Below are 27899 nucleotides of genomic sequence, written 5' to 3'. Positions count from 1 at the left end.
GGCTCCTTGCTCAATCTGCTGGGAGAACTGGAGCATTGCCTGCTTCTATAAGGTAGGGAATAAAAGGTCAGCTCCCAGTCAGGCCTACCAAAGTCACCCACAGGGAACTGGAAAGCTGCCTCCCACTTCCATAGGTTAAGGGGTAGCGGGGAATATCAACTTCCTGGTTGGCTCTGCTGAAACTGTGCTGGGGGTTGAGGTTTGGGGAATGCAGTTGTTCCATCAGTGTTTGGTTGGACTAGGGAAGAAGCTGATGAGGTTTTTCGTCGTTGGGCCACACTTTTTTCTATTCTTTGACTAGGGAAAACAGGCTTTCCATGGGTCTTTGTTTTGTCTGTGCCTATTCATGGTGCAGGGCTGCAGAATTCTGTAGTGCCTTGTCCGAAATTTAGGAGGAAATGAGGAAACTAGGGAATTTACCACATGTCATTCAAGTCTTGAGATCCCTAGGCAATCTGACTTCTTTCCACCTTTCAAAGTCTTCCTATGCTTGTTTTTTGTGTTATATCCAGGTTTTTCTGGGAGGGCCTAGGAAAAATGGGACTACTCTATCTTGGTGGAACCAGAAGTCTCAAAAGGCCATTTTTATTTTATTTTATTTTTTGAGACAGGGTGTGGCTCTGTTGCCTAGGCTGGAATGCAGTGTTGTGATTTAGGCTCACTGCAACCTCTACCTCCTGGGCTCAAGCTATCCTTCTACCTCAGCTTCCCAAGTAGCTGGGACTACAGGCACATGCCACCGTGCCCTGCTAATTTTATATTTTTTGTAGAGATGGCATTTCGCCGTGGTGCCCAGGCCGGTCTTGAACTCCTCGGTTCAAACAATCTGCCCACCTTGGCCTCCCAAACTGCTGGGATTACAGGTGTGAGCCACAGTGCCTGGCCTCAAAAGGCCATTTTTAAATACTTGCTTTAGTTTTCCGCCTAGAGACTCCTCCAGGTTGTCAAAAGCCATGAATCCTGTAGTTCATCAATTTACAACCCAAACCTTACCCTGCACAGATGCATAAGATATATAAACAGTCTGAATCAAATACATAGGAAGACTTCCAGTTTCCAGTTCATATAAGGAGTTTGGAAGTCATCACTCCATTCTAACCACAAGCAAAAACTGAACAAACTCTTCTTAGATTTTGTTTTGTTTTGTTTTGAGACAGGGTCTCTTTTTGCCCAAGCTGAGTGCTGGGGCACGATCATGGCTTAATACAGCCTCGACCTCCTGGGCTCAAGTTATCCTCCTGCCTCAGCCTCCCGCGTAGCTGGGACTATAGGCGCACATCACCACGCCTGGCTCATTTTTTGTATTTTTTTGTAGAGGTGTTTTTCACCATGTTGCTGAGGCCAGTATTCTTAGATTCTTTACAGAAGTGAGGTCACAGGGCAAACTGCTGCCTCCTAAGCTGGAGGGTCAGATAAGCAGATACAGAGAATTGCAACATGCTGGAGCAGAATCTCAGAAACAGAAATCTCTGAGTGAAGCAGTACTCATGAGGAAAACCTAAACTGTAATTGAAGAAATGCTGAGACTCACAGTGGACAAGTCTGAGAGTTAAAAACCCTAGGATGGGGCAGTGGGGCGAGGCTGTCATAGAAGGTTCTCAAACTTGTGTGGGTTTTACCTCTTAGAGCTTTGGCAGGTTCTCACAGTGAATATCAGAGAAAAAAAATCCATGCTTCTGGAAGGAGAAAGGAAAAAGTTATTTTGAAATATGCCAGAGCATTCAATGATAAAGAAAAAAGTCTTGGGAGAGCCAGAGGAGAAAAGTACCTTACCTATAGAAGAACAAAGATAAGAATTAGATCAGGACTTCTCAGAAACTATGCAAGCAAGAAGGGAGTAGAATGAAGTATCTCAAGTGTTGAGAAAAAACCCTCCAACGTAGAATTCTGTATCCTGTGGAATTATCCTTCAAAAACGAAGGAGAAATAAGCACTTTCTCAGACAAACGAAAATTGAGGGAATTTGTTGCCAGTAGACCTGCCTTGCAAGAAATGTTAAAAGAAGTTCTTCAGAGAGAAGGAAAATCATGTGTCAGAAATTCTGATCTACATGGAGAAAGGAAGAGCAATAGAGAAAGAATAGCTGAAAATAAAGTAAAAAACTTAACTTTTTCTTAGTTGATCTGACAGATAATAGTTTATTCAAAATGATAGCAATGATGTATTGAATGATTATAGTTTATATATAAATGCAAAGAATGACAGCAGTTATACAAGGGACTGGAGGGAATAATTAGGGATATTTCATTATTATAAAGTATTTGCACTACCCATGAAGTGGTACAGTGCTATTTGAAAGTGGACTTGGATTAGTTGTAAATGTATATTGCAACTTTAGGGCAACTACTAAAAAAAGTTGGAAAAAGAAGTACAATTCATATGCTAAGAAAGGAAAGAGAGAAAGTGAAATCATAAGAGGAAATAATAGCACCTTGCACTTCTATGGGGCTTCATGGTTTATGAGCACTTAAAAAAATCATACATATAAAAATATGTGTGTAATTTAAAAATATTTAACAATGTTTACTTCACCTACCTTGCAACATTAATATATATTCTCTCAACAATGTTGCAAGGTAGGTGGAGTAGACTTTGCTATTGAAAACAAAACAAAACAAAAAAGAACAATGAAGTTTGGTTAAAGGTTCTTACCTAAGGTTAAAAAGTTGGTAAGAGAAAATGTTAACAATTTTTGTGAATTTTAGCCCTGTGCTCCTATTAGCAAACCATGCTACCTAGAATAAATTGTCCTTTATTCTACTGGACATAGCATGCTTAACAAGTAATCATGGAGCATAATTTCGCCTTTTGAAGTACAATGACTTACAAGTTATAGAGTCAGAAAGATTTGAATTCAAATTCCAGCTCTACCACTTTATTAGCTGTGTAATCTTGGATAAATTACTAATCCCCTCTGTGCCTCAATTTCTTCATCTATAACACAGGGATAATAATCCAAATACTATTTATTTTTAAATTGTATTATTTATTTATTTATTTATTTTGAGACAGAGTTTTGCTCTTGTTGCCCAACCTAGAGTGCAATGGCACGATTTCGGCTCACCGCAACCTCTGCCTCCGGGGTTCAAGCAATTCTCCCGCCCCAGGCTCCCGAGTAGCTGGGATTACAGGCATGCGCCACCATGCCTGGCTAATTTTGTATTTTTAGTAGAGACAGGGTTTCTCCATGTTGGTCAAGCTGGTCTCAAACTCCCAACCTCAGGTGATCTGCCAGCCTCAGCCTCCCAAAGTGCTGAGATTACAGGCATGAGCCACCACACCCGGCATTATTTACTTTAAAAGATTGCTTTGAGGACTGAGATAATCACACATTTAAAGCAGAATGCCTAGCATGTTATAAGCACTCAATAAATTGTAGCTATTTATTAAAACCAAAATCAAAAATCAAAAATCCAAACCAAAACAAAAAAACAAACCTCATCGCATTTCCATAATGAGGAAGTAATGATTCAGACTCCAAGCTTTTGAAAACAGGAAAGATGCCTCTGTCTATTCCTGTTTGGTTGTGTTGCACCTCACATGTTACTTAATAAGCCCTGGCATCTCTGTAATTTTAGAACTGGAAGGAACTTAAAGCTATTCCAAGCTTCTCATTTTATAGATAAAGAATCTGAGGCTGAGAGGGGTTGAATGAATTACTTCAAGATTACAGTGCTACCACTCTTCCTGCTACAGCTGGTAAAGCACACCAACAGTGAGCAGGAAACAAACCTAAGAAAAATATCCAGATTCCAGAAAGGAAAAGACTCAGACAACAAAACCTGAGAGCAGGTTTCAAAAGTTATAAATAACCCCCTACAGGCTAAGCACCCAGGTACGAGGGCAGTGCCTACAAACTATACTCAAGGAAGTCTATGAGGTCCTCATGGAAGTCTATGAGGGGGTAATTTAACAGTAGTCAACCAGACTAGAACTGCCCTGGACTTCATGAGTGGTGAGGGCCACAGTGAGGAGGGCTATGCCGCTGAGCAGAGGCTATTTTCTACAAACAGTGGAGCTGAAAGACAGGGATGGTGGACACAGAAGTGTAATACTGTCAATACTGCATATCCAATCCCTAAGAGTCAGTCATAATGGCGAGCAAGCATCATTAATCCAGCCAGCAAATGGGCCCCAAACCACACAAGTGACATAAAAGATGTAGAAAATATTCAGATTAAGACTTTTTGCTAATAGTTGTGCTTTCACCCATTTCTTCAACTGGTCATAGCAGCAATTCCCAGAAATGTCTCAGATAGATATATATTTTTTACTTGAAAATGATAAAAATGTGCCAGGCACAGTGGGTAACTCATGCCTGTAATCTCAACTACTTGGGAGGCTGAAGCAGGAGAATCGCTTGAGCCCAGGAGTTTGAGACTGCAGTGAGCCATAATTGCAGCGAGACATTGACTCTTAAAACACAAAACAAAACAAAACAAGATAAAAATTGATTTGTTTAAATGAGAATAAATGCTATTTTTCGCAATTCAGTATTTCTTTTAATAACACATTTTGTCAGTTTACTTTTACTTTTATATTAGTTGTGAGCTAGAGTAGTCAGGAAATTAGTAAGTTCTTTGCCAACCTCGCTGATTCATTTTTATTAATAGAATTATAAACGTAGTCTTTCTTACCCTTACCTGAAAGTGTATTTTGCATAAAAGCAGGTTTTTAAAAATATAATTTCTCAAATTTAAGAGATGAAATTTTGCTTTTTTCTATCTTGTCTGTCTCTGGTTTCGGTCTTCTAAGAATAATTCAAAGTGAAAAGAGTATGTATGAGATATGTTGAATAAGCTATAAGCTAGTGTAACAGCTATTAAGCATTTTAAAAAGATGTCAAAAGCAGTTCTAAAAACTGTTTTTGTTGTTGGAGAAATGTTAAGAGGACAACAAAAGCTGTTTACAAAATAGTAAATACAATGAGAGCTTTCTTTCATAAAAATGTGCATATGAGTTTATGTGTATGCACAAAAAAGAAAAAATCTGTGGAAATTCACCCCGAATGTTAAAACTGATTTTCTTTTTCTGGGTCTTGGGCTTTCATGGGACTTTTATTTCTGTTTACTTGTTTGTATTTTCTAATTTTCCTACAATAAATATGTATTTTGGCTGAAAGACAAAAGGTTTTCTTTTTCCTTTCTTTTTTTGATGTTTACTTACATTTTACAGAGTCAAATCTGGAGTGGAGGGGAAGACAAGAGCAAAGTCCAGAATGAGTGTCAATTAAAGCTTCTCCAGGCTGAACAGCATGTGGGGGCAGGAGTCCACTTGATACTAAAGTGGGATTTTGTGTGTGTGAGTTCTTTGTTGTGTGGTGAAAATGCAATTATAGAAAACTAATTTGCGCGGTGCGTGGTGGCTCACGCCTGTAATCCCAGCACTTTGGGAGGCCGAGGCGGGCGGATCACGAGGTCAGGAGATGGAGATCATCCTGGCTAACACAGCGAAACCCCGTCTCTACTAAAAATACAAAAAAAAATTAGCCGGACGTGGTGGCGGGCGCCTGTAGTCCCAGCTACTCGGGAGGCTGAGGCAGGAGAATGCCATGAACCCAGGGGGCGGAGCTTGCAGTGAGCCGAGATCGCGCCACTGCACTCCAGCCTGGGCGACAGAGCGAGACTCCGTCTCAAAAAAAAAAAAAAAAAAAAAAAAAGAAAACTAATTTGCAGTTGCTCTGAAAACTAAATTTGTTTCCCTGTTGTTTCTAGAGGTGCTTCTTTGACAATTCACAGTTTAGGCTTAAAGCAATTAGGCAATTAGGCATTGTGTGGAAAGGGCCAATACAAAATGAAGAGGCAACATAAATCTCTGCCCTTACAAGTACTATTTTTCTCTCCCAGCTAATTCTGAAGCCTCTTCTCCTCTAATTTGCGTATTGTTTTTCCTTTAACAAACAATTTTTTTCATGCTGATTAAATCATGGGAGATAAAAGGAAGTCAGCCCAGATCTGAAAACTGATAGTCTAGTTGAGTCAAAACGGCACATGTTGGAAAAGTTAACTAAAAATATGGGGGCACTATGCACTAAGGCCTGAAATGACTTACACAGAGGTCTTACAGCAGTTAAAGGTAGGGCTGGTAGCTTTACTGTGGTCATGGTCTAGATCAGCACTGTCCAACAAAACTTTCTACAGTGATGGAAATATTTATTTTGCGCTGATTAATAGAGTAGCCACCAGCTACATGTGGTTATTATTTGATATGTGGTTAGCACAATTGGGGAACTAAATTTCAAATTATCTAGCTTATATTTCAATTTAAATAGCTACATGTGGGTCAGGTGCGGTGGCTCACGCCTGTAATACCAGCACTTTGGGAGGCTGAGGCAGGTGGATCACGAGGCCAGGAGTTTGAGACCAGCCAGGCCAATATGGTGAAACCCTGTCTCTACCAAAAATACAAAAATTAGCTGCGCCTGGTGGTGAGCGCCTGTAGTCCCAGCTGCTCAGGACGCTGAGGTAGGAGAATCACTTGAACCCGGGAGACGGAGGTTGCAGTCAGCTGAGATCCCACCACTGCACTCCAGCCTTGGTAACAGAGTAAGACTCCATCTCAAAAAAAAAAAAAAACAAAAACCTGCTTGTGGCTGGTGATTATGGTATTGAAGAGTGCAGGCCTAGCTTCTAGAAGGTGTCACTAGTTAAAGTAAGACTTGTCTTGTTACTTGAAGAAAGGGAGGATTCAAAAAACAGAATAAAGAAAAGTGTTCCAGGAGAAGACAAAGTATGAATGGGCTGTACTCAAGTCACACTGAGGGTGGGAAAGTGCTTCATGCCTGGATAGAGGTTTGTGCTGTGTTGCTACACAGGGCAGACCACGTCCTTGAGAGAGGATCTGAAGCTGTAGGTAATGAGGAGTCATTAATTATTTGTGATCAGTGGATTATCACGGCTCTTACCTTGTGCCAGGCATTTTGTTGAGTGCCTTAAATGGAATATTTCATACTATAAGAACCCTTTGAAGAAGAAGGAAAAAAAAGACTGAGAAAAGGGTGACTGAGCTTATCAAGGAGATCCTTGAAGAAAAGGGAGGAATAAACATAGATTTGTTTAGGCAGTTTGGCAGTGAAAGAAATGAGTGCTTGAGGAGGGTTAAATGAAGGTTCCTCTCCCAGGTAGGTCAAACCCATTTGGGCTGAAAGTAGAAAGGAAGAACCTACTGCAGAGAAAGAGGGGGAAGATCTGGACGGGGGTGAGAGGCAGCCCGCAGGCCCCAACGGCTGTCTTGGAAAGGGAGAAGGGACCTTTGGGAATGGTCCCATGAGAATGTTCACAAAATGGGTGGTACACAGCAATACTTGGAGAAGAGTGATAGAGGTTGCTGGAGCTAGATTTTTTTTTTTTTTTTTTAATCTCAGTGAAGAATCACAGACATCTGCCAAGAAAAGAGGGAAGAAAAATGGGGTGGGGAGAAGGGAGATCTGAAATAACATCAGTTGGGGCTGCCCTAATAATGACTACCACCAACTTTATCATGTGGTTATCAAGAGCCTATTATGGGTATTTACATATATTCTCCTTTATCTAACAATTTAGTTAAGTATTAATTCCAATTATTTCTCAGTTATACGGAAGTTAAGGCTCAAAAACGTGATCACTTTAATTTAAGAAAAAGAATTGCCTACCACCTCACGCCAGGGGCTGTTCTAGGCAAAAAATTCAGACAGGCAGGGGGCCTGCCTTCATGGTTTTATGTAAGTGGTGCAGACAGAAAAATAAAACATCAGATCATTTCAGAGTTTAAGTGGTGTGGAAATAATAAAATGTGTTATGGTATTAACGGTGGGGAGGAAGTACATTAGTGTAGTCAGCCAGGGGAGGACCCTGTAAGGGGGGACAAGTGAGCTGAGAACTTCAGGATGAAAAAGGTAGGAGGAAGAGTTTTCTGGGCCAAGGAAAGGGCAAGTGCAGAGGCCCTGAGGCACGAACTAGCTGGGCTCCTGAAGAAATGCAAAGGTAGTGCACCCGATGCTGATCAAGGAGGTCTAGGCCAAGGCTGGAGACGCCATAGCAAGCTATGGGAAGGATTTACCCGAGGGGTAAAGCCGATCCGATCCGATAGCTTAAGGCTTCCTGGGGAGCAAGGGCCGGGCTGCCCGGCTCTCCAGCGCGTGTTCTTTCCACCAGGCTAAGCTGCCCGGCACATGGCTGTGGGGCGAGGCCACCGTCAGGAGAGGTTCCAGGCCAAGGGGCCAAAGGGCCACGGCCCGCGGGGGATGGCGACATGACCTCCTGGGTGTCGCAAGCCCGGGACAGCGCTGACAGCCGGCGCCGGCCTTTCGCGAGCAGCAAGCGGCTCCCCTCACCCGGGCCCGATCACCCCCGCCTTTAATGCCCATCAGGGACCCCCAGCCAACGCAGCACCAGCCCCCGGGCGGCCTGGCTTGGTTTTTCATCCCGGGAGATGGATCCGTCGCCCAAAAGTTCGGAATGACGGTACCCCTTTCCCTTAAGAGCGATGAGGAGACGAAATAAATTGGGGTCAGGGCGACGTCCTATGGAAAACAGCCCTTTGTATTTTTGTCTAGTTTTCACCCATGGCTTTCCAGAAACTACTCGTTTCTCGGTACGCTCTCCAAGTCACCCCCTCCAACAGCGAGCCCGTTGGTTTGGCCCCTCAGCCCGGATTGGCTGAAGGCTTACGCCTCGGCCAGGGATTGGTTTCTTACCACTCGCCGCGCCCATTGGTTGGGGTTCCCCGCTTCTGGGCGGAGTGGTGAGGGCCGGTTTCCACCCCCTTGTTTACGGAGCGCGTAGTTGTAGCGCTCTCCGAGCACTGGGGCTGTCTCCAAAGTTCCCTATTTAGCTCCTCAGGCCAATTGGGGCCTCGCACCACCCTCGCCCTCTCCCTCGCACGCCTTCCGTGTGGTACGGCCCACACCATTAGAGCAGCGGCGCGTGTGGGCGCCCGTCGCGTTCCTCCGCCCGTTCTCGCCGTGTCGCACCCCCCACCCCGAGGGTGTACTTGGTACGGCCCGCGCCGCCTCCTTTCCTCGCCCGGGTGGCCATCTCCCTCCCCCCAGTCGGCGGCGCTTGGTGCCGCCCGGGAGAACCAGGTCATCGGTCGGTTCCCGTGAAAACAAAAACAATCGGCCGCGCCGTCGCAGCCATCCGAACGTCGCGAGCGGGGCCTGGGGACGCGGGGCCGAGTGGAGCGAGCGAACGGGAGCAGCGGCGACGCGCCCGGGGGCCAGGGCGCCATGGGGCAGGCGGGCTCCGGCTGCGCGGGGCTCCCCCGGCGCCGCGGCTAGTGCGCCCGCCGCCTCGGCCGCCTCAGCCTCCCGCGCCGCCCGCTTGGGGGACGAGGAGCAGGACGCGGCCTCGGCGGGGCCCGGGCCGAACGGCTGCGGACACCCGGGCGCCGAGGAGCCGAGCGCCGCCGCCTCCGGCATGGATCAGTGTGTGACGGTGGAGCGCGAGCTGGAGAAGGTGCTGCACAAGTTCTCGGGCTACGGGCAGCTGTGCGAGCGCGGCCTGGAGGAGCTCATCGACTACACGGGCGGCCTCAAGCACGAGATCCTGCAGAGCCACGGTAGGGCGGCCCGCGTGGGCGCGCGGGGCAGGGCCCACCGCCCGAGCCCCGGTCCCGGCCCCGCGGCGGGAATCCCTCACCCACCCTCGCGCCTCTGGCCCAGCCCTTGCCTCCCCTGAGGCGCGGAGGCCGCCAGACCCCTGAGACTTTTTCTCCTCTTTTCGGCCGATTTACCTCGAACCTGCCGCGACCTCGCTGCCAATTCAGAAGGAGCGCGAACCACCCGGAAACCTGGCCCGGAGCCGCGGGCTCCAGTCCGGATAAACGTGGGTGAGGGGGCCGCCCACCGCACCTGCAAACTGCCGTCCTCCCGAGTGGGCGCCCCTCGTCCCCCGCCCCCAGCCGGCCCCGGGAATCTCACGTGGTGCCCGCGGCGCGGTCCTGCGGGCGGTGAGCGAATCGCCTGGGATCCCAGGCTCTGAGTGATGAAGGCAGTGCAGGAAGCTCCCTTTTCCCTCTGTGCCGCCCCGAATCCTTGGCCAGGGGACTTCGTTTCTTCGTTTTATTTTGGAAAGTCGAGCGTTATTCTTAGCTGTGGGTTGACAACAGCAGCTCCTGCAACTTCATGATTTGGCTGCTGTGGACGCAGGTCTTAACTCCGCAGCGGCTCTGACATGGTTCCTTGGAAACCAGCTCAATCAAACCGTTCTGTTCTCCTAGTGTACCTTCTGATGGCATCGAGGAGGAACGGGCGATATTTGCCCAAGTAAATTGTGCACATGTTGCTAGTTACTTGCTTTGCCTGGTTAAGTTCTTTCAAAGAAAATAAATTTTCCTATAGAAGGTGTTTCACCTAGATTTTTTTTTTTTTATTGCCCCAAGCCCTGAGGACAGGTACTTTTAAAGGTTTGGTTTTCTTACACTTTAAAAGTCACAGCGATGATTCCTTTTGATCAAGAAGTAAAGGACTTATTTAATGGGTCTTTAATAAGAGGCTGAGGGGGCTTCTCAGCTTGTGGGCTGAACAGAAATTTATGTGAAGGACGTTTTGGTAGCTGGGGGAAGATGCATATTATTTGTGGCAGGTGAGATGAGGGCAGTGGCGTTAGCTGAGTGTCTCTCTCCTTCTCCTTCATTTTTTCACACTTTCCCAGACTGCATTTCAGTTGAGGATGGGTGCTGGTCCATGGGAAAGGAGTCTTATAGCAGCTTCTCATTCTGGACACTGCAGTAATTTTTTAACTCCAGGAAGGAAGTAAACCTGCAGTCATAGTGGATGAGATATTAATATGGAAAAACCGTATTAATTCTCAAAGGAGTTCGAACACTAGTATGGAAAAAGGAGCAGACCTTGGTGGCTGCCTGTGAAGGGAAATTTGGCTGACGTGGCGATGATGCTATAGTTGGTAGATACAGGGAAGTGAAGGTGGAATGGGACAGGAATCCAGGGAAGACTTTGAATATGGTTTTGGACATGTGAAGTAAAGTTGAAGGGCTTAATGAAGATAGAATCGAGGGCTCTCATATTTACTGGTGGCTGGAGATGCATAGGTCTAAGATTGTTTTCTGATGTCATTTCTAGGAGGACAGTGGAGGGGATCACTTAGATTGCACAGAAGAAAGACTAGAGTCTAACCACAGTCTTGAATTTTCCTTGGCGAGTGGAGAGCCAAGGCTAGATAGAGCCAGCAGAAACCGAAAAGGGCGAGGGCTTAGAAAAGGAGAGGTTGGTCGGCTTTTATTTGGCTACTGGGAGTCAGTAACCCTCTGTGCTTGCAGTTTCATAGAATTGCCAAGACAAGCCAGATTACTGGGGATTAAGAAGAAAAATGTGATGTGAACCGAGGTGTGGGAAATCCAGTACGGCGGTGGGAGGTATTCCCTCTGTGCTCCCGGCCCCGCCAAGGAACCAGTGGAGGAAGAGAATGAAGGGCCTAGACTTGGAGAGGTGGAAGGAACATTTCCTTTTTAGGGACCAGGTCATAAGGCAGAATTTGAGAGGAAAATGATGGAACAGAAAGTACCTTTCTTCCATGAGAGAGGATGTAAGTTGAAGAGGGATGTGACTGAGCTTTGTTTTAGAAAATTTAGGGCCAGGCTCAGATGGATAAAATGATGGTGAGGAATTGCTGAGGCAGGAATTTGTTTTTGACTCTTCACTGGGTACTAGGGAACTTTTCTCAGAATTTATGGTTTGAGGGGTATTGGCCACACAGTATGCTATGCTGTTAAAAACAGTCTGACTTGGTGAGTTTGTGTGTTCCTTTTTCAGCCTCCTAATTTTTTCCCTCTTGTCTACCAAATTGCTAGTCTTATATTGGTATCTCTTTGATTTCCTTTAATTCTTCAATAATAGGATTAAGTGACTGAAGGTAGTTATAAAACGTGAAAGAAAATAAATACCACAAGTGCCAGGTCTAGTTTCCCAAATAAAATCTTTCTTCTTTTGGTGTTTTTTTGTGTGTGTGTGTAAAGAGAAACATCATGCTTTGGCATCTGGGCTATGGTATTTTTGAAAACAGATGATTTCTAAATTAAAGTTCTTGGCAGGTGATGTGGTAGATATTACATCGAAACTTAAATATACCCTTCTCAAAGGTATTTTACTGAAAACTGAGTTTGGAACTCTATTTTCAAGTTTAAAGGGAAGATTTTTGGGCTTCTGAATATACCTGTCTGGGCAAATGATCCTGATAACCTGAGAGGCTCTAATTGGGAGCCCTCTGTCAGGACTTCGGACCTCATTCTCTGAGATTACTTGTGGTAATACTTGCAATAATCTGGTATGAATAAAACAGAATTTTTGAGGACTATATAGAACACATCATTGCATCATACTGGTGAATGACTGTTGCAGAAGCATCCTTTAGCCAACCTAAAGGGATTGGTTCAGTTTCTGAGCATGAATGTTTTATGTTAAAAATTTTTTTTTCATCTCTAAAGTTGTGAGCAGACAGCTATATACTAAATGAGCTGTTAGGATAGTTTGTGATGGAAACTGATCATACATAAATAAGAGTTTAGTTAGTAAGCCCATTGACAACCCTTTTCTAGTCTCAGCACCTTTATTCCAGATTGTAAATACTGCCAGATTGCTGGCTGGGAGGTAGTCCTGCAGTGAGCCCTAAAATTTCTCAGGTGGTCTAAATCGCCTTTAAGTAGCCTGAAATTCTTTTACGTAAAGTTTCTCTCGTTAATCTTTTTTAAAATGCAAGTTTCTTAATGCAAATACCCTTGGGGAAATGAGGATAGTATGGGCTGGTCTCTCATACCTGGTGAATTGGTTTGTGCTCTGCCGTTTAATCCACCTCTAGCCAAATCCATCAGCCTGAGAACAGGAATATCTTTTTTTTTTTTTTTTCTTTTAAATGGGGTTGGACTGGTATCAGGCCTGCAGCAGAGAACAATAATGGAATATAAGGCTCTGAGAGGGAAGTGCAGGCTTCGACTTGGTGCCATAGACAGTTAGGGAATATTGGTGGTTCAGGGACAACATAGGTGTAATAGAAATACGAAGAGGCAATAAGAACCAGGGAGAATACTGAAGAGCTCTGCCGAGGCCAAGACATTCCTCTCCCTGGAGACTGACTTCTCTTCATGCCTTTGGAATTAGAAACCTTAGGGTGGTAGATAGGAGGGTGGGGAGTGATCCAGAGCCTGCAGTGAGGTGTCCAAGGTAAGAGGAACAGAGATCACAACTTCTGTCATTTAGTTGTGCCAGCCTTTCAGTGAGAGTTTCCCTGTGAGCACGAAGTTTGGTCTAAGATTCACTGTGGTTAATGTAGGCTGGCGGTCATTCCCAGTGTGCCTCGATCTAATTTGTATAGTGCACTGGTGCTTCTAAAACTTCACTCATACACATGTGCACTCTTATTTTTCAGATGGATTCACGATTTTACTGAGGTAGATTTATCTTAGGCAATGATATTTGTGTAGTCCTACATGTGGTATGTAGGTATTAGGTATAATAAACTACATGTTAAAATAAATTCATAACAATTAAAATATTAGTATACGTACTAGCTAAAATTACCATTCGCATCAGTGGTATGGGAGCCGTGCTTTGGATAACCCTGGATTAACAGGGTTAACTACTGTATGGTTAAATTTTGGTGATTTGATTTGTGATTATATGCCTTTTAGCATTTTTTTCCTATTGGCAAATTTATATTGTTTCCCATTAGCACCTCTGTGGTGGAAGGGAAAAACAGAAAAGAACTATTTATCATGTTTTGCTGGTATTCTGAACTCATACTTCGTGAAAGAAAATTAGGCAGAAACAGTTGGTAATGGTTTCAGGACACATTTAAAAGTATACTTGTGAAAATTGCAGTTTTTGTAAGAGGAAAGGACGTGCGGTATTCTTTTCTGATTATTTTTAGACTAACAGAGTTCTAATATGGTTTCTGAAAGTGACTTTCAAGGAATTTTCTAAATTTAAAATGTATTTATTAATTTTTAGTAGGTCATACATTCAAATGATATCCATTCAAACAAAGAAAAAGATAACCCAGTGAATAGTACATTCAAATGCTATAAACTCAAATGATAAAAAAGGACACCCATTGAAAAATCTTTGTACTCTTGTTCCTGGACCACCTGGTTGCCCAGTTCACAGACATAAATGCCAGGCTCCAGAAAAAAAATTTTTTTGTTGTTTTTTGAGACAGCCTCCCTCTGTCACCCAGGCTGGAGTGCAGTGGTGCGATCTTGGCTCACTGCAACCTCCGCCTCCTGGCTTCAAGCAATTCTCCTGCCTCAGCCTCCTGAGTAGCTGGGATTACAGGCACCACCTGCCACCATGCCTGGCTAATTTTTGTATTTTTAGTAGAGACGGGGCTTCAACATGTGGGTCAGGCTGGTCTTGAACTCCTGACCTCAAGTAGTCCACGCGCCTTGGCCTCCCAAAGTGCAGGGATTACAGGTGTAAGCCACTGTGCCCGACCTCCAGAAAAAATTTTAAAAGAATCCAGTGAAATGACGATTTGAATCCAGTGAAATGAATCTAGTGAAATGACTTTTCCTTTTTTCTTTAACGCATTGGATATGTATTTCCATTTACTATGATTAAGGCTTAGTGTTACCTCACTTTGCAAGTTGGTAAAGATGTCTTCGTCTGTGGGAGTGATCAACATATACTGTATTAGCACCTAAAACTCCTTTGGTGTGTGTGTATGTTGTGACTTCTAGTAGTAAAACTCATGTAAACCATAACTCCTACCATTATCTCTTTGGTGAATCAAAGAAACTGTTGAATCTTTGGTTACCAGTTGGAGAACTGCTTCCTTTTTAAAAATGTGAAGGTAACAAATGAGAAGGTAAGTAGGCAAGTAAAACATGAAAAAAAAAAAAAAAAGAAACTTGTGGAGGTCACATTTTTAACTCATTGCTGTGGTATGATATTGCATCAGTACACAGAAACCAGAGGTTGAGGGTCACATGTTAGGTATAATCTTCCACTCTAGAATTTGGGTTGTGTATATTAAACATATGTGTTGAAAAGTATGCTTATTTGTATATGTGAATGATCTGTGCTTTTTCAGAGCCGACCAGTGTTGAATATATTGTTTTGAATGAAAGTAAATGTATTATATCGGGGCTTGGTAGACTAGTAGCTTGTTTACCTTTTTAGCCTTATTCTTTGGTGTGCATGGAGTAGGCCACATAGCCAGGTTGCCCATTTGTTACCCAGAGTTTTGCTAAATACTGACAAGACACTCTTGAGAGAATAGTGACTTTGTTTTGAATACAATTCGATATCTGTTTTTAACATCTAGTCTGGAAAATAGTATATCAGTAGGTCATAAATAAAAGTTTGGGTGGACATTGTTCAAATATTCTAAGAGAAGAACAAACTGGTTCTCAAGTTATTTAGGCCATTTTCGGTGGTAAGAATAAAAAGTCAGTATATTGGTGTTTCCAGTTGGGTTTAGAAGTAGATTTAACTTTGTTAGCCATTTTTTTTCCAGACGTACTCTGGAGATAATTAATTCTTTTTTATTTGGCACCGTATTCATTTAGACTGGCAGGTGACATAATAGTTTTCCTTAAAATGGAATTTGTTGATGTATAAATAGGCTGAGGTTAGGGCTAGGCTGGCTCCAGGGGCACCAGGGATGTCATCAGGACTGATCTTGTTCTCTTCTGTCAACTGTTGGCTTCATTTTCAGGGGAGTTTTCTTCACATGGGGTAGAGATGACCAATGGAGCTCAAAAGACAGGAACATGGCCATTTTTCTTGGAGATACTCCAGGGAGTACCTTTATTATTCCGTTATGGAGCCTTTCTCTGAATCAGTAACTGGGACCAGGGAGTGAGGTCTTCTGGCCACCTTGAGCTGTGCTCACCCCCTCAGGAGGTATATGGCCTTATGATACACTGTTCATCAGGTAGAGAAGAGGCAGTTCTAGAAAGGAACACTTAAACCCAGACAGAGTAATATATGTCTATTACAGTGGAACAGCTACATGTTATATCAGTAACATTCTCTGAGATGTTTTCCTGACTAGCCTCGCCTTCTCAGCTTTTGCCTGGCCTCCTAACTATAATGCTCATATAATTCAAGTAGTGAGTTGTTAGTATGACTTAATCTATGGACTAGAGAATACAACTTGGTTCATGTTCCTTTTGGGAACTTTTTTGAAATTACTTAAATGCTTGACATAGTAAAGTTATTTTCCTAAAGTTATTTTATTTCTAAAGTAGTTTCTAACTCTGGATAATAACATTGGTAACGAGAAACTTGCCAACACTTCTGTGATACTGTCATACTACAGCTAATAGAGAAGTTTCTGTTTTCATGTCTTAGTCTCTTAGTCTTTAGGATGGTGAAAATGGTGTTTTAGCGAACTGTTCACTTGGAATATTAAAACTAACTTATTTTTATTTAGGGCCCTGCTTCTTCATCTGTAAGGCTTCCAAAGTCTTTAAAAATGATCCAAAAATGCAGTTTAGGGAGAAAATTGTGGAGGGCCCTGGCTCTGAGCTATGTGTACTTGGAGACCCATGGTACTTCCAGGAGGTGATGCTCTCTAACTGGCCGTTTCCTTGAAAGCTCTAAGAGTAGCAGACACTTCTGGCCATTCTCTTTAGATTAGATGTTAACTCAACCCTTCAAAGAACAAAGACTAGACTGTCTGGCAGGAGAAATGCAGTATGCTTTCACCTTATATGGGTGTGGTGATTGTGTGGCTGAGCTCAAAATGGTTGTTTGGGAATGTCACTTGGAGAGGCCATAGGCTTATATTACCAAGTCTTTCTCCACTTAAGATGGAGGCCTAGATGGTGATTTCTTCTGTTATGGGGGCACAATGTAGTGTCAGGCTGTGTGTTATTTATGATAAGTTTGTTGTATCTGCAGAATTCATATAGGTTTAATTCATCTTACTGATACATGAAGACATTTGGGAGGAGATGAGGAGAGAATCTTTTAAAAGAAACATTATTCATGGCCCTGGTCCTCCAGGAACTTGGAGGCTAATTGAGAAGATGAATCTGTACTTGTGGAGTAGTACCTAAAATTTTGACCCTGGGCCCAGGAGGTCTGGATTTGAATCCTTGCACTGCCAATTTACTGGTTCTACAATCTTTTTTTTTTCTTTTTTTTTTTTCGAGACAGAGTCTCACTCTGTCACCTAGGCTGGAGTGCAGTGGTGTGTCATCTCAGCTCACTGCAACCTCTGCCTCCCGGGTTCAAGCGATTCTTGTGCTCCCAAGTAGCTGGGATTACAGGTGTGCTCAATGCATGGCTAATTTTTGTATTTTTAGTAGTGACGGAGTTTCACCATGTTGGCCAGGCTGATCTTGAACTCCTGGGCTCAAGTAATCCACCCGCCTCAGCCTCCCAAAGTGCTGGGATTACAGGCATGAGCCACCACACCCGGCCTGATCCTACAATCTTGCTTAGCCAGTTTTTCCTTCAGTAAACTGGCATCACAGAGTTATGAGAGTGAAATAGATAATAGATGTCAACTGGCTTTGAAATTTGTAAAACAGGGTAGACGTGTTATGTATAAAGTCTATGCCTTAAGTAGTGTTAAGCTTTTTTTTTTTTTTTTTTTTTTTTTTGAGGCTGAGTCTCGCTTTGTCAGCCAGGCTGGAGTGCAGTGGCATGATCTTGGCTCACTGCAACCTCCGCCTCCCAAGTTCAAGCAATTCCCCTGCCTCAGCCCCCGGAGTAGCTGCGATTACAGGCGCATGCCACCAGGCCTTTTTTTTTTTTTTTTTTTGTATTTTAGTAGAGACGAGGTTTTACCATGTTGGCCAGGATGGTCTCGATCTCTTGATCTCATCATCTGCCCGCCTCGGCCTCCCAAAGTGCTGGGATTATAGGTGTGAGCCACCACGCCCAGCCCAAGCACTGTTTAATTGAGACATTTTGGGTAATATTTAGGTGTCTTTATTACTGGTTTATGTTAAATACCATTCTGTGTCCAGTGGTCTGCTTAACATTGTAAAGAATGCTTCAAAGGTACAAGAAAGAGTCTTTAGGGAACTTAGAAGTTAGTTGGAGAGACCAGACTCATTTGAAGGGGGGAAAAAACAAGACCATGGCACAGTGTATAACAGTGCTTCTGGTTAGTACAGACACCAGTGAAGAGAGAGAGCCCTTAGAAAGAACTGCATTGGAGTAAATAGGCATTATGTCAGCTGAACTTTAGATCACCTCATCAGTAGTTATTAATCACCATTTATAGGTAGAACTAAGCAAAATCTTCTAGGAGTTACAAAGAACAAGCATTTTCATCCTCTAAGAACTTTGTGTCCAGTTAGGGAGATGAGACTGGCATTTTTTAACAAACACACAAACAAAAGCAGTGCCCTGTAATGCACGGTTGTGTATCTAGGCTAAATGCTACATGAGTGGTGTGGACAAAAAGGGGTAGGATTTGAGACAAGGAGAGACTCTTTTTACCTATGGGAAGTTTTAGTAGCAGAGATTGAATATGGATAGTAGAAAGAGCAGATGGAGTGCCTGGAGGGGAGGATGGCAAGAACAAAGGTGTAGAGGAGTGAGAGGTGAAGGACCAGATTGCAGGGGAAAGGCGATAAGAGCATTAAAATTAAATTGGAATCAGGTTTTGTAAAGCCATGGATACCAGGGAAAGTAGTAGACTGGGAAGATATTGAATTACTTTGGGGTAGGGTGGGGACATTTTGAATAGAGAGGGGACAGGGACACAATCAGAGACCAGTTGTCAGCAGTATTTAGGTTGGTTTGGAGTTGGGAGTGAGATTTGACTAGAGGCAAGAAGGTTAGTTAAGGCTAAGTGTCAACCTCGATTTGATGAAATAGGGACCTGTCTTTGGGTACTGGTGGTAGAAATTTAAAGGGACACATGAAAGGGATTTCTGAGGGAAGGAATGACCAGGAGTTGGTGCACAGATGGAGTCTGGCAGAGTAGCAGAAAAGGGCAGGAAAAACCAAAGGTTAATCCAAGGTTTTAAACATGAATGATGGGTAGGTTGTTATGGAACCAGGTAGAAAATAGGAAGTTTAGGAGAGGGGAAGGTAGAAATCTGAGTTTGATTTTTTTTGTTTTTGTTTTTGTTTTTTTGGGGGGTGGGGGAGGGGGGTCTTACTCTGTTGCCCAGACTGGATTGCAGTGTCTCAGCTTACCACAATCTCTGCCTCCTGGGTTCAAGTGATTCTTCTGCCTCAGCCTCCCGAATAGCTGGGATTACAGGCATGCGTCACTACCGCCCGGCTAATTTTTGTAGTTTTAGTAGAGATGGGGTTTCACCATGTTGGCCAGGCTGGTCTTGAACTCCTGACCTCAAATGATCCACCCGCCTTGGCCTCCCAGAGTGCTGGGATTATAGGCGTGAGTCACTGCACCCGGCCTGAGTTTGATTTTTAAATATGAAATCCAGATTCCAATGCTACAGGAAACCTAATGTAGTTCCACCATTCATTTCAGAGATAAATGAGATGCCTAGAGATTAAGTCTTTATATTTGGAATTTGAAGGGAGTGAACAGGTTCTCTAAAATGTGACTGTCACAGACATATGTTTAAAATCTTGTGCCTGTATCTTTTTTCTTCTCTCTGCAGTTCTTGCCTCATATACTTCGAAGCCTTTCCTGTGTTCTCTATGATAGTCGTTGATACTGTTCTTTGCTCCAGGAGCACTATTAGTCTGTACCATGTAATTTTGCTCTAAATATTAACTTTATTTCGTTTTTTTTTCCTCATGTTTGGTTTTGCAGCACACTGTGCCTCTGATTTGATGCAGTGGTCTTTAATAATCTCTCTGGATCAGAACACGTGTCTATCAGTCTACTGTTCTCTGAAGGGTCAGGAGTTGAACACCAAATACCATACTTTCTTTTACTTTGCAGATTTACCAGCTACTAATATACTGGAAAAATTTTGTTTTCAGTGTTTACCTCCTCCAGAAAAAAAGAATGTGTTCTATTTGTGCCTTTTCTCCTTCCTCTAAGCAGCCGCTGTGTCCTAGGTGCTGAAGTAGCTCACAAGAATCCCAAAGTTTCAATGGGCCGCAGTTTATTTTACTACAGACAAAATGAAATAGTCCCTTATTTTTTAAAAATACCAACCTTACCTTTTCAAGTTTCAAGTTTTTCTATTCTAGTACTTTGCAAGGATATCCATGGTCACCTTGTCAGTGACTTTTCTAGAGTCAGTCTTAGATCTTTTTATCCTTTATCTGCTTTATTGCCATTCTAAATTTCTTAAATTTGTGTAGAAATTGATAACATGGGAAAAGTATCTTGAACATTGCTGACACAGGCCTTCAGCACTCAATAAATGTTAATTGACTCTAAATGTCATAGTTCTCCCTTTTACATTTTTTTTCTGTTTTTTCTTGGTTTCATTTTGTATTTTAAGGCATCAAGGCTTTTATAAGAGTGGTATATCATAGATTCCCCCCCCCACCAGCCTTCTTAGTGATGCCTAATACTCTTTTAGCTTTCTGATTTTAATGTTTTTATTTAAATTGCTAATCTAGAATGAATTCTGGAGTATATCTCTATGAGGTCTGAGTTTTCATTTAGGTACAGTTAGGTTTGTTTCCTAAATGGATTTCTTTGTATTTATCTGCATCAAAACTTGTGTTCCATTTTGCTTTCCACTTAATTCTAAATTTAAGATCTCTGTCCATCTTATGAAAGTGGAGTTAAGTTTTCATAACTCAGAAGAGCTCAAATGCAATACATGTAATATTTATAAACTTGGATATTTTAAATTTTTCCTGCCTACAGGATATTCATTAAAAGTCAAGCCAGGTCTTAGTGATTTCTGGGGAATCTTATTTCTCTGGAAGTATTCCAGTCTTAGGTGGTGATATTTTCAACCTTTTTGAAAATCATCACCATAACAATACTTTTTTATATTGTGCCTCCCTATTTTTTTGTAGAGTGCTCAGAAGTATGGTGGGTCTCATCTCTCATATGTTTGACTCGTGGGCAGCATGTATTTCATGGTGTAATTGACACCTTTAAACTGCCTTTTATAGACCAAATTAGAACTTTTTATTATCTCCTGATGACAGACATTTCAGGCTACAACATGGTGTGCTGCCTACCAACCAGCTGTTTAGTTTTAGCAATGCTATCTTTAACAGTGTGTTTGTGCAGTTGAACTCCCTCCCCCCATATCATAAAAATAAGTGGCAGATGGAAAATTAAAAGTGCAAATACTGAGTAGGGATGAGAAACATACTTGTCAATATTAATGATATATTTGTCTTGATTGTATTAAGGTGAGCCAAAATAGTGGGTAAATCTTGTCACGGAGCTGGACACGAGACGTGGTTTTTTTTGAGCCTTGTGATCAGTAGGGAAGAAAGTGAAACAAATGTGTGTACAAAATGCTAAAACTGTATTGAAGGTGTAACCAAGGTATTACTAGGGATTTTATAGTTTTTAGCTTTGTGCAAACCAGTCACCCTTTTAATAATGTAAGTTTGTTCTACCTTCCTATATTCTGACTTAGAATATACTTTTATAGGGTCACATTATATATTAGAGATGTTTCATTGCATCTTTGACAAATGTGGAAATAGTTTTGTAAAAAAGAAACTGTCTCAAAAGTGACGAGTCAGAGCACAAGCTCATTAATTCCTGGGGTTGGTGGGAGAGGTCGTTATTTGGAAGAGAGAAGGAACTTACAACTGATGCCAGGGGACTCTTTTGTGAATGTGTCTTATTTGAAAATATGTGTGCATATGTGTGTTTGTATGTTTGTGTTGATCTTGGATACTGTGACCTTGTTGAACTCTCATCTATTCTTGGATTGTGTTTGTGTGTAGATTCTTTGGGATTTTCTACTTAGGCAATAGTGTTATTGAGAGACAGGAACAGTATTATTTCCTAACTTACTTGGTATTTGCAGAACTTAGGCTGCAGTGTTATTGTGTAGCAGATGCTAAACATTCTGTGAGAGAGTAAGGGGTCAGTGAACTGCTGAGTGAAACTGCTGGCAATTTCAGAGGGTGTTGGTAGTACCAGACAGTCTTCAATGCTGGGTTTGAAATTGAGATTATGTAATATATGATTAATTATTTTCATATTTATTCTTTGGGTAACTAGTTACTGAATGTGTAGTATTTGCCAGTTACTATACTAAATGTTGGGGATTGGTCATATTTCCTACTAAAGTTAATTTTGTGGGAGTAATGGACAAATAACTATTTACAACAAAGTGTGAAACTCTGATGGGGAAGTATAGGATACTATGGAAACAAACATTTTTCTAATTTATTGTTTCTGTGAAACTAGTGGGCATACATCCTAAAATGGCAAAGCAGTGAGGCTCAAGGGCAGAACTTGAAAATTTTGAGAGTGTTGTGCTTAAAATCTGTTTATATGATAAAAGGTGCTGTTCTATTTTATTGAAAATTTTAACTTAATAAAGCAACACATGTAGATGGTCTACATATATTGGTTCTTTGCTTATATTGAACATGCTAATTCTTACACTTGTTTAATCATAAAAGTGACTTTAAAAAGTACTTGTGACCCTCCAGTGATGAGTGAGCATTGCGTCAGAGTTGTTTCTTTCAGGCTCATGTATTGGGCCTGGGTTCCCTGGGTTTATTACATTGGAAGACACAGTTAGTGCAGGACTTTCTCCTGGGTGAGAAGTGACCACCGCAGTGGCCAACCTGGATGTAGTTATGGTGGAGATGGCTGTCACAGTAATTCCCCAGCTTTTCTTCTAGGAACTGAATCCAGTTTCTTTCACATAAAGGTTCTCCTAGAAGCAGGTTGTGTTTTCATACAGAGAAATCAAAAGAACATTAGAACTCTCTCAGTAGGACTTATAGAAGTTTAGTTGACTGTCAGTCTGGTCATTATAGCAATTTTCAAACCTGTTTTAAACCTTTGGCTGCTTTCCACTGAATCCATTTGAAAATGCATTAGTGAACTCTTTCTCTCTTAACAGGGCTTTCCCAGGGTTCTCTTTCAGATTATTCCATTCTGCTCTTCTTGAGTTTCCAAATACCTTACAGAAATTATTTTTCCTTGGAGCATTCTGAGAACTCTCAATATTAATTAATTGGCCATAAACTGCTTGTAACTGTCATTCATAAAATTGAAAACCAAAAATTAGAGGAATTTGTAGATGGTAAAGGAAGAAAACGAGGTAACAAATAGCACCAAACTCCAGATATGTAAGTTACTACGATTTGAAAATATCAGTGGATTTCAAAGTTGGTGCGTGGAAGTTCAGTGGTAAGTTCTAGGTGACCTCTCTCCTCCAGCTTGGCTTCTCCTTTTTTATTTTTATTATTATTGTTTTTGAGACTGAGTCTCGCTCTGTCACCCAGGCTGCAGTGCAGTGGTGCAATCTCGGCTTACTGCAGCCTCTGCCTCCAGGGTTCAAGCTATTCTCTTGCCTCAGCCTCCCTAGTAGCTGGGATTACAGGCGCTCACCACCGCACCCAGCTAATTTTTGTATTTTTAGTAGAGACGGGGTTTCACCATATTGGCCAGGCTGGTCTCAGACTCCTGACCTCAAGTGATCCACCTGCCTCGGCCTTCCTTAGTGCCAGAATTACAGGCGTGAGCCATCGTACCTGGCACCCTTTTTATTTTTTATATTTTTCCTACCTTGTTGTCTGCTGGTTGTAGAAATAAATGTGTCTGGATGGATAGAAGGTATGACTTCTTTTTAAAAACATTTTCTTTATTTCCAAAAGAAATCCAGTACTTATTAACAGTCACTCTCCATTCCCACCCTGTCTCCTCCCACTTCAACTACCATTAATCTTTGTCTGTCTCTATAGATTTGTCTATTCTGTACCTTTCACGCAAATGAAATGACACAGTATGTGGCCTTTTGTGTCTGGCTTATTGAATACTTAATGTAATATTTTCAAGGTTCGTCTATGTCATAGTATGTATCAATACCTCATTTCCTTTAATGACTGGATAATCCATTGTTTATCCATTCATTCTTTGGAGGTTTGGTTTGTTACCAGTTTTTGCTTACGAATAATGCTACTGTGAACATTCTGATTCAGGTTTTTGTGTGGACATGTTGTTGTTTTGGGTATATAACTAGGATATAACTAGGAGTGGAATTTCTGGGTCATATGGTAACTGTTTAACGTTCTGAGGAACTGCCAAATTGTTTTCTATGGTGTCTGCACCATTTTATATTTCACTAGCAATGGATAAGGCTTTGAATTTCTCCACATCCTTTCCAACAGTTATTGTTGTGTTTTCCTGGTAGCCAGTCTCGTGGGCATGAAGTAGTATCTCATTGTAATTTTGGTTTTCATCTCATAATGACCAGTAATATTGAGCATCTTTTTGTGTGCCTGTTGGCTATTTGTATATCTTCTTTTGAAAAATGTCTCTTCAAATCCTTGACCTTTTTTTTTTTGAGTTAGGGTCTTGTTCTTCATCCAGACTGGAATGCAGTGGCGCAATCATAGCTCACTGCAGCCTCAACCTCCTGGGCTCAAGGGATCCACTTGCCTCAGCCTCCCTAGTTGCTAGGACTACAGGCATGAGCCACTGTGCCCAGCCACATTTTTGTATTTTTTTTGTAGAGACAGAGTCTTGCCTTGTTGTCCAGGCTAGTCTCAAACTCCTGGGCTCAAGTGGTTCTCCCGCCTTGGCCTCCCAGAGTGCTGAGATTCCAGGCATGAACTGTGCCTTGTGCTTTGCCCATTTTTAAATTGCATTGTTTGTCTTGTTATTGTTGAGCTTTAAGAGTTCTTTATATATTCTGGATACTAGACCCTTATCAGAATGTGATTTGCAAATATTTGCTCTCCTTCTATGAATTGTCTTTTCACTTTATTGATAGTGTTTGCAACACAAAAGTTTTTAATTTTGATGAAGTCCATTTTAATTATTTTTTCTTTGGTTGCTTGTGCTTTTGGTGTCATATCTGAAAAACCATTGCCTAATTGAAGGTCAGAAATGCATCTGTTTTCTTGTAGGAATTTGATAGTTTCAGCTCTTACATTTAGGTCTTTATTCCATTTGAGTTAATTTTTATTTTTGTTTTTATTTTTTTGAGACAGGATCTCACTCTGTTGCCCAGGCTGGAGTGTAGTGACATGCTCACGGCTCACTGCAGCCTCGACCTTCTGGGCTCGAGCAGTCCTCCCACCTCAGCCTCCCTAGAAGCTTGGACTATGGGCGTGCACCACCACCCCCTGCTAATTTTTGTATTCTTTGTAGGGATGGAGTTCTGCCATGTTGCCCAAGTTAGTCTCAAACTCCTGGGCTCAAGCAATCCACCCACCTCGGGCTCCCAGAGTGCTTGTATTACAGGCTTGAGCCACTGCATTTGGCTCATTTGAATTAGTTTTTGTATATTATGTGATTCTTTTGCATGTGGATATCTTGTTGTCTCAGCACCATTTGTTGAATATGGCTCTAACAAAAGCAAAAACAAAAACTATTTTTTCCTCACTTTATTTACCATCAATTCAGATACTTATATGTCTTGCACATTTGCAGGCACTATTAATATAAAACTGGAGTATACAATTTACAATAAGGACTTGGTCTTCTTTTGGGGGCTTATGTTTAGTAGAGACTGATGACGGTATATATACATGAAATTGTTAAAATGGGTTATAATTAAGTGCTGGGGGAGTAGGGGAGAGATCAGAAGTTACCAGGAATTCAGAAGAGGGAGTAAGTCTGGTCAGATGGGTTCATAGAGAAGATGAGGCTACCGAGGTTAGGTGTGCTTTAGGTACAGAAAGATCAGAAATGGCCAGAACAGAGCTACTGAAGCAATTAGATGCTTTTGGTCCAAGAAATCTATGGAGCACCTTTTAAACAGATTTTGAAATTTTCTTGAAGTACCAAGTCTTGCCTTAGCCTAAATTATGTTATTAGAAGTTGGAAGCCTAATTGTGTTATTGGAAGTTGGAAACACTTGATAGAAACTTTGTGCAACTGTATTTAGAGATAAGGAAAGCTTTTTTCTTTTCATTTATCTCAGTAGTTGTCATTGAACCAGACTTAATATAGTCCCTCTTCACAGTTCCCTGTAACCTTTTAGGATTTCTTTTCATAGAATTTTAGAGAAACTATTCTTGTCATCGTCACTGATTACTTCCACATTGTAAATCCAGTGGCCAATTCTCAGTCCACATCTTACTTGACCTAGTAGCACATCAACACAGCTGGTTACTCCTCCTTCCTTGACACATTTTCTTCTCTTGGTTTCCCCAACATTATACTTTTCTTGAGTTTCCTCCTCCATCACAGTGAGTGCTTCAGTAGTCTTTGTTAGCCTCCTTTTCCAGTTCTATTTCTTCCCAGCCTCATAAACTTGGAGTTCTCAAGACTCAGTTCTTTTATCACTTCTCTGTGTCTGTACTGACTCCCCTGGTGATTTCATATAGTCCCATGCATTAAGTATCATATATATGGTATATATATATCATATATATGATATATATATGATATATATATGGTTGAGATATATATGATATATATATGATTGATATATATGAGATATATATGATGTATGATATATATTATATATATATATATATATATATAGCGACTCACAAATTTGTATCTCCAGCATTAACACTGTTGTTGAACTCCAGGTTTGTATAGCTCACCAACTCCTCCACTTATGCACTGCAGTGCCTACTCAATGTCTCAAACTTAACAAGCCTCAAACTGAACTTTCTCCTCACCCCTCTTACCTGCTTAGCCTTTATTCTTTTTTGGCAGGATGGGGAGTTGAGGTCTCGCTCTGTCACTCAGGCTGGAGTGCAGTGCTGTAGCTCCCTGCAGCCTAGACGTCCCAGGCTCAAGTGATCCTCGCACCTCAGCTTCCCAAGTAGCTGGGACCACGGTCGTGTGCCACCATGCCCAGCTAATTTTTGTATGTTTTGTAGAGACAGGGTCTGACTCTGTTGCCCAAGGTTGTTTTCAAACTCCTGTGCTCAAGTGATCCTCCTGCCTTGGCCTCCCGAAGTACTGAGATTGTTTTTGTTTTAACTGAAGACAACTCTGTCTTTCTAGTTGACCCAGGCTAGAAATCTTGGAGACATCTGTGAGTCCTTTTTTTCACTCATGTCCAGTCATGAAATCCTGGACTAAGCCAGTGTCATTTCTCATCTGGATTGCTGCCACAGCCTCTTATTTTCCTGCTCAGTTCTGGTACTCCTATTGCCAGTTAGACTGACCATATTGAAATGTTTTATCAGCCAGGCATGGTGGCTCACGCCTATAATCCGAGTACTTTGGGAGGCTGAGGCAGGAGGATTGCTTCAGCACAGAAGTTTGAGACCAGCCTGGGCAACATAATGAAGCCCTGTCTCTGCAAAAAATACAACAATTATCTGGTGTGGTGGTGGGCGCCTGTCATCCAAGCTACTTGGGAGGCTGAGGTAGGAGGATTGCTTAAGCACGGGAAGCGGAGGTTGCAGTGAGCCCAGATTGTGCCACTGCTCTCCAGTGTGGGCAACAGAGTGAGACCCTGTCTCAAAAAAAAAAAAAATGTTTTTTGTGGGGTTTTTTTTTTTTTATTAGTTTACATGCTTTCTCTGCTCAAAACCTTGCAGTGGTCCCTTTCAGTCAAAGTAAAAGCATAAGTCTTTACAATGCCAAAGAGATCCTACCAAACTAGGACCATTATCTCTTGGACCTCTTCTTCTATTTTCCTTGGCCAGAAATCCACTTTTGACACACTGGCTTCTTTGTTGTTTGAATAGGTGTATTTTTGCAATAGGGCTTTTCTCCCCTCAGCCTGGCATGCTTTCCCCAAAGTAGCCAGCCACATGGTTAATTCATTCACTTTTTTCAAGTCTTGGCTCCAGTGTCATCTACTCAGTGAAGCCTACCATGCCAGCACTGTTTTAAAGTTGCAGTTGCTCCACCCACACACACTCCCCATCTCTCTTACCCTGCTTTTTTTCCCCAGGTAGCATGTATCGACTTTTGTCTTACTATATTATTTGCTTA

At 42.2% G+C, this 27899-nt stretch overlaps 1 protein-coding gene across 1 annotated transcript in view; it reads left to right on the top strand.

Moving 5' to 3' along the window:
* The first annotated feature begins 8881 nt into the window (after nt 1-8881).
* The window catches only part of RMND5A (required for meiotic nuclear division 5 homolog A), a 60239-nt gene continuing 41221 nt past the window's right edge, over nt 8882-27899 (top strand). The window contains exon 1 of the mRNA XM_054475769.2: nt 8882-9537. Within this exon, the coding sequence (XP_054331744.1) occupies nt 9396-9537 (142 nt within the window). The 5' untranslated portion in view covers nt 8882-9395. The remainder of the gene's footprint in view (nt 9538-27899) is intronic.

The sequence above is a fragment of the Pongo pygmaeus genome, chromosome 12, assembly GCF_028885625.2.
Source record: "Pongo pygmaeus isolate AG05252 chromosome 12, NHGRI_mPonPyg2-v2.0_pri, whole genome shotgun sequence".
NCBI lineage: Eukaryota > Metazoa > Chordata > Mammalia > Primates > Hominidae > Pongo > Pongo pygmaeus.
The sequence above is the reverse complement of the archived record's forward strand: the minus strand, read 5'-3'. Positions and strand labels throughout refer to the sequence as shown.